Raw genomic sequence first — 7,317 nt, 5'->3', positions numbered from 1 at the left:
GTTGATTAAAAAAGTAAAAACATGGCATGAAATTGAGGGGGATTTATGTAATGCTTCAGGGAGCATCAAAAAATCAGAAACCTATTAAATCTCCCTGAGTGGAAGAGCAGGTTACAGGAGGTTGTTCTCTGCTGCTGTCATGATGCATTTCTGTTGCTGCGATGAAAGAGCTTTGATGAATATCAGTGCAGTTTGAATTACATAAGAGGGAATTATGAAATGTTTGACAAAAGCAAGGCACAAAAAAGGTTAAACAAATTTGAAATCATATAACACTGGCAGTGTTTTCGTTCAAGGTTCATGGGTGTTGCCGAGAACAATAAAACATGGAGTTTAGAGACAAAAAACATCCACTTGCAAACATAGCGTTTCTATTTTCTAATTATAATTTCAGTAATTTGATTTTCATCCACTCAGTTGTGTATGATTGACAAAATTGGCAAGGATCATTGTGATTATGATTTAAAAAACATGTTTATATTAATTATTGAGTTTCAACCAAACAGCTAGATGAAGGCAAAGACTTATATTCTCCTGCTTCAGATTTATGCTTTTCATATTGCCATTTTCTCAGATAACATTTCTGTCTTGATTGCAATGCAATGTAAAAGAATGAAAAGCAGCTTGAATATTAATTGTGAACAGTGGTCTTGGGATGAGGATCATGACTTCTGTCTTTAGTGCAGGTAGGTGTTACAAGTTAAACAAGATTTTCAGTTATATACACACACACACATACAAAACGCACAGAACTGTTAAAGGATCTAAATGATTCTTGTCAGCTATAACTATAACCTTTACTTTTACCATTTTACCACCTTTTACCGTTACTTGTAATCATAATATCAGCTACTCTTTTGTTTGCCTTTCACAAGGCGAACGGCATCTTATTTACTCCTCTGCCTAAGGAATAAGGAATTAAATTCTGTCTTTTTTCATTTTCCTTACCAGTGATATCAGTTTCCGGGCCAATTGGTGTTCCTGTATAAGGACCAAATGGGCAATACACAGTGAATCACTCAGGGAGATATCTCTGATTCTGACCAGCATGACTGAGTTAACAAGACACTTCCTGCTCTCAGCTGGTAAATGGGTCAGAATAACTCAGAATGTGTCAGGATGAAGCAAAAATCACAATTACATTTTTTTTTAATTAAATAAACCATAATGATAACTATGTTTACATGCACATGTTGATTTGATCATTTTATTTAGGTTTACATGACCATTGTTGTAGTCTGATAACATTCATGCATTACACACATTACACTAATAATGTGCATGTTATTCTAGTCAAATATGGTCAATTCTTTGTGTGGGTTGATATTGGTGGAGGTGGATCATGATGTGACCCACTTTTCAGGACTCTGTGTCAGAACTTTCCCCATGACACAAATGGTAAAAGAAAACACCTTGTGCTACATAATGCCCCGCACACTCAGATCTGGGTCATATGTGATTGTCGGTGCTATACAGCGATCAGTGATGCTGAAAATCACACTGAGAATCAGAGAACCATTGTCTCCGTGTCTGGTGTCATCATCAAAGCTACACCACACAGCTGGAGGTATGAGAAAACGTTCCATTAACTCCACATCGAAATGTTCACAGAGTCATTCTCGCTAAAACTGCACTTAATTAGTTCTTCACTGGCTGAGTCACAGTGGTGGTCTCTCTGCAGTGGTGGCTAATGAGAATTTGTCCCTATAGTGCTAATCAGGTGTGTTTGTGTGGTGTGTGTGTGTGGGTTGGGGAGGGGATCAACTTCTGGATCTATCCATTAATGAGGACATACAGCTCAGAAAATATGGGTCAGACAGTAGGGGTTGAGAGACAAAGAAATAACACCAGTTCCCTTAAAGGCAAATCAGTGAGCATAAAGATTTACACAAAAACAGCAAGACACATTTTGTGTCTTTTATAAAGACAATTACTCCTCTGACAATTTGCAAATGTGATAGATGAACAAACTGCATCGCTGATACACTATGCAATCTGTGATGTTGCTTCATCATGGCTGGTTACTATAATGCTCCTTTTTACTGAGATGATAAGAGATACAATACATAATGCAGCCAACATGGTCTTTACCAATATTAACTTATTACCAGGTATCAGTGGTTAAACATTGAGTAAGCCTCTTATTATAGCATCATTTTTGCCAGGTTAATGAGGCCTAAAATGGGGGAAAAAGAGGGTGGGGACCACTGGGTCACTGTGACCTGATATCACAGAAATATGGGTCAATGAGTGGAGAAAGGCAGGTGACATGAGGGGGCAACCTGGGTATATTATTAGCAGAGCCACAGTATTGCTGCGGTATAGGCTTAACTCTGTGTGTATCTCATTCCTGTTTGTATTGTGTTGATGCCCAATGCAAAGACAAATAAGAAACTGTATCTGTGCACATTTACTGCAGTCAAGGGAGGCAGAAAGGCAGGAAGCTTCAGTGATGTTTAAAATTTGTTTGACACATGTTCACCTTTACAGATTTTTTTTTTAGGTCTTCCCACCTTGTATCCCACTGTTAATCAATATTTGATGTGAAGCAGCCATGTATGAGGACAAGGAAGAGCAATATACCCAGAGAGATGGGTATGACCTGAATACAACTCTGACACTGATCTACACAATAGACATATGACTCACTGCACTGCATTAGCCTATATATTTGTGCTCATCTTGCACATTGCAACCACGCAGTGTTACACACGTTTCAATCTGCATGAGTGCCATGTGTTGAGTCACGCGTGTAGACATAGGCGGCTGTATTTAGATATAGATACTTCAGGTTGCTAGGTATCGAGATGTGGAGCATTTATTCCTAGCAATCACAGGCCAAATTTGTATGTTCTACGCATTAGTGTCAGATAAATAAATGACCTATGGCCTATATAGAGTGAAATCTAGGCTATATGCTAGTCCAAAAAGGAGAAATGGGAAAGTGCATGTAAAGGGTTTCATTCCAAAGAGCATCCTTTTTGGGAATAAATATAGTCCTACATATATGCCAAGATGATTACATTCTCTAAAATGCTGATTAAGAAAGACTCAGGGCAGCACTCCCGTTTCTTTATCATTACTTTTTTGAGGATTCAGCACTCAACCTGAATCATTAAACTGACTGGAGCACATTCTGTCCTACAGCTTTCCAATCCACTAACATACCATTACCATTTATAATAAAATTGCTTAAATCTATCATAACAGTGAGTATTTCATGACAACAATCATTTTTTAAACAAGAGATGTTAATGTTAGTCTTTGTCATTTTAGAGTGAGAATGCATCAAGTGTAGCTAATCAGAGAGCTGTCAGATGTAAAAACTTGACCAAACCAAACTATTTGAAGCGGTATTATCCGAAGAAGAACACTTCAGGTAATTATGAAACTACTACTGAAGTATTGTGTGAGGTAATAAATGAAAGTTTCTTCGTCTTGGAACCACATCACTACAAACTCCTGTTAGGTGTGTCCGTCCGCCGCCGTGTACTCAGTCAGCTGATCCTTGATGACGTAAATTATCTGCGCCGCAGAGCAGGGGACGTGATGGCGGTGGCTCAAACAAAGCAAGAAAAAGAGAGCGATGATTGCTCTTTGCTGCCGTTAGTTCATGATATTATCAAATGGTAAGAATACCGGCAGATACGTGTGTGTTATATGTTTATTTTGTGGCTTGACGTGGCAATGCCGTTGAATGTAAACTATCGTTTTGCTAGCTTGTTGACTTGTTAGCTAGCTGCTAGACAGTAACGTTAGCTCAGAAACGGTATTCCTTGTGTAGGCTAGATGTCTAAAATTGGATTAACGTATGTCCTTATTTGTCTTTTTTTGTTTAAATTTCTTGAAGCATGGACAAAGACAGCCAGGATGTCCATCAAGAACTAGCCAAGCTGAAGGCAAAGATCCAGGAGGCACGGGAGCAGATCTCCAACATGCCCGGGATAGACAGCAGCCCGGCGGAGCAGCAGCAGCAGCTGGCCACGCTGCGGGAGCAGGTCCGCACCAAGAACCAGCTGCTGCAGAAGTACAAGAGCCTCTGCATGTTTGACGTGCCGAAAGCGTCATGAAGCTGAAGGCTGCGTATCTGCACGGACTGTAGGGAACCCGGAGACATTCAAGGTGGATGAAGGACGACATTTCTCTTTACATCCTCACCCATGGAAGAGCTAACATAAGGGAATCAAGTGGGCCTATATGGATATTGATGGACATTTAAATGAGCACGGATTTCATACATGGCTCTGTTGTACGATGTTATTGAGCTTCAGTCAATGGCCTTATGCGATTTCTTGATGCTACTATATTTTGAAAAATGTAAACTGAGTTTGTTTATATTAATAACCACTCCTAATTATTTGGTGTTTTATTTCCCCATACCTATATATTTTGTAATAAAATAAAGTATTGATAAAGATCATATTAATTTAATCATTTTTTGTCCAGCACATAAAACAAATTAGATTAACTTGACATGAAACTGTGACCACCAGTTGCATCGTTCTGGAGACATTATGCAGTTATGGGGCATTTCTACTGTCAGTATGCAGCTTGCGCATTTATTCTGTGTTTTGTTTTAGACTCGTAAGAAAGTAGACTATGTGAGTTATAAAGAATCCAACAACTGAGAGGGGAAGAGCGGAGATAGCTTGTTGTTCCCCAAGACTGCAACATTGTAAATAACTTAATTGAGTGAAGATGCACAAAGCGTTCACAAAACCTTTGTGTAAACTAGAGACACCAGTGTATGCAGGGAGAGTGTGTGTGTTCTAGGACCTGGGTTTTCTTTTGGTCAGTCCCACTACCGGCACTTTAAAAATGTAGATTGAAGATTTTTGGATTAATTGCACTCAAATTGCTTTATAGCCTATTTGACAACTGTTTTGGGATGACTAATAATGCAACATGATGAAATGTAATTGTTTACATTTTCAACAGATGGGGGCAATGGGGGGAACCCGCTGCAGAATGAATGTTGTGTGCGCAGTTACTTGTGCACCGTCCAATGTCACTTACTGTCTTTTGCTTGACAGATGACAGAAGAATGACAGACAATTCAAGTAGTATTAACACTTTTATTTTCTCTGTTTTATGCAAAAGTAGACGTTGACATAATAAATATACATTCAGATTTGTTCATAATGCAACAAACATTCAAGTTCCACCCTGTTTGAAAAAAATAGCAAAATGTAAACAACTTCCCGCAAGTAGGACCGCCACTCTCGGCAAGCTATACATTCTCAGTAGAGGCAGATTTTACAGCAGAGCATCTGTCTTTCTGGACTGAAGCTACATCACTACATATAGGGATATTAGCTGAGGCACTTTCCATGCTCCGTGTGTCTCAGCACAGTTTGGATCACACACCCCTGTCACTGCTGCCCGTAGGTGTTGCGACAGTCGACATCCCCGACGGCAGGGCTTATTTTACCCTGTAGTTTCTGTTGGACAATGGCTGGCCATCGCCTCAGTTTTTGCAACTTCACAGCAAGTCTCCTGCACATTGGCAAAGAAAGTTCTCAGCAGATGACGCAGCCCCTCTCTTTCGCTTGGCTGCCTCCTATAGCTTTCTCCTTTATGTACATCAAGTCACTGTGCACGCTGGGTCTCCGTGCAAAGGGCGCCACAATCCCATATGCGTCTCCGTCTTTGCACTTCTTGTTTCTGAAGGACTTTCTGTGGAGAACCTCGCAATACTGCAGGGAAACTTTGCGGTGGCGGTCGGGGCTCATCTCGTTGGGCAGCTTGGCCATGGTGAAGAGAGTCTGAAACATTTGGTCTACGTTCGTGTTCCTCTTTGCCGAGATCTCAAAGTACGCGCACTGCTCGTCTCCAGCGACCAGCCGCTCGATCTCGTCCTCCTGAACCTCACGGTAAAAGTCCCGGTCACACTTGTTGCCGCAGATGACGAGCGGGACGTCCACGTTCTCCTTGGTTTTGTTTTTCAGGCAGGACTTGGTCTCGTATATCTGGCGCTTCAGGCGCTGCACCTCCTGGAAGGAGTCTCTGTTATCCAGACTGAACACCAAGATGAACACATCACCTGAGAGACAGAAAAGAAGACCGAGTTAATACCACGATTTCATTGCACAACATTTAGGCATTTAAATCTGACCTGTCCACCCATGTAACAGATGAATTGTCCATAAGGCAACATGCTATATGCTCTGCGTGATTTCAAAGCTCAACTCACCGGTAAGAATGGAGAGCCTCCTCATAGCGGGGAAAGGATGATTTCCAGATGTGTCCAAAATGTCCAGCTGGTAAACGTCTCCCCTGATGCTGTAGAATTTTCTGTGAAAGTCCTCAATAGTAGGTGTGTACTGGTCGTCAAACCTCTCGTTCAGAAACCGAGAGATGATGGCTGTCTTGCCAACTTTAGTGGAGCCCAGAATCACCATCCTGTGGCAATTCTTGGCCGGGATGTCGAGCTCGTTCTCAGGTGGGGACATTTTCTTAATCATGCTTGCAGCAGCTGCACTCAGTAGTTGATGGTGCTGTGGCGAGAAGTCGTTTATAATTCCCCCTGTGATGCTACGGGTCTAACCTGTGCCTTTGAAGCCTGGAAAGAGCAGGCTGGATATTTATGGGGGAAGGTTGCCGCGCCTCCCCAATGCGTCATGCGTCACGCAAAGGCTTGGGGAGCTGGAGCAGACCTGAAATTATAATGTTACTATGGCTGTTTTTTTGCGTCAGCCTGTGTAGATAGGAGCAGACAGACGAAAGATATGGGGTTGTTTTGGGATATAGCCTAATCCTCAGTTGGTTTAATAGCATTTAAGCAAAGTGTTGTTGTGCGTAATTAACGCAAATTAATTGCCAGTAACGTGGCTACAATGCTGTTTATAATCGTGGCATTTTTATTAACTGCTGCAAGAGTTTATCCGTGTATTTCAGCTTATACGTACGTATACTATGTCTGTATTAAACCATGACGTTAAACAAAACTGTGCACCATCTATTCCACAACAACGTACATCATACATTTTTTTAATTTTGTTGTTGAAGAACTAGAGGCAGCCGAAACAGCAGACGAGTATCAGCCTCTATCCCTTTCCTCCGTGAGGACCAATTACTTTCCATCGGGACAAAGCGATGGAGTTTGGAATGTGAGGTTAGGGGAACAGAGGGGGGCGCAGCGGCGCACTTGAAAGTACAAGAAGCATATGTTCAAAGAAAAAAAAAAGGTTGCAGTTAGACTCCTCACACTTCCAAGGAACAGATACCTTGGATAAATGTTTTCTTACATACACAAAACATCACAGCATGTCTTTGTGTGTAAGTCTGGACATTAAGAGGGTTGATTTGTTATTGCAA

General features: G+C 41.2%; 2 protein-coding genes across 2 annotated transcripts; one reads left to right on the top strand and one right to left on the bottom strand.

Moving 5' to 3' along the window:
• Positions 1 to 3,519: 3,519 nt before the first annotated feature.
• Positions 3,520 to 4,420, top strand: med9 (mediator complex subunit 9). The gene is made up of 2 exons (XM_071924307.2): positions 3,520 to 3,629; positions 3,851 to 4,420. Exons 1-2 carry the CDS (start codon positions 3,550 to 3,552, stop codon positions 4,068 to 4,070), a joined length of 300 nt encoding a protein of 99 aa, XP_071780408.1. The 5' UTR covers positions 3,520 to 3,549; the 3' UTR covers positions 4,071 to 4,420.
• Positions 4,421 to 5,061: 641 nt separating this feature from the next.
• Positions 5,062 to 6,541, bottom strand: LOC139930956 (dexamethasone-induced Ras-related protein 1-like). Its single transcript, XM_071924303.2, has 2 exons — positions 6,194 to 6,541; positions 5,062 to 6,043 (listed from the first exon to the last, which is right to left on the bottom strand). The coding sequence occupies exons 1-2, from the start codon at positions 6,462 to 6,464 to the stop codon at positions 5,520 to 5,522; spliced, it is 795 nt and encodes a 264-aa protein (XP_071780404.1). The 5' UTR covers positions 6,465 to 6,541; the 3' UTR covers positions 5,062 to 5,519.
• Between the last annotated feature and the right edge of the window lie 776 nt (positions 6,542 to 7,317).

The sequence above is a fragment of the Centroberyx gerrardi genome, chromosome 7, assembly GCF_048128805.1.
Source record: "Centroberyx gerrardi isolate f3 chromosome 7, fCenGer3.hap1.cur.20231027, whole genome shotgun sequence".
Classification (NCBI taxonomy): Eukaryota; Metazoa; Chordata; class Actinopteri; order Beryciformes; family Berycidae; genus Centroberyx; species Centroberyx gerrardi.
This window is presented reverse-complemented; position numbering and strand designations above follow the sequence as displayed.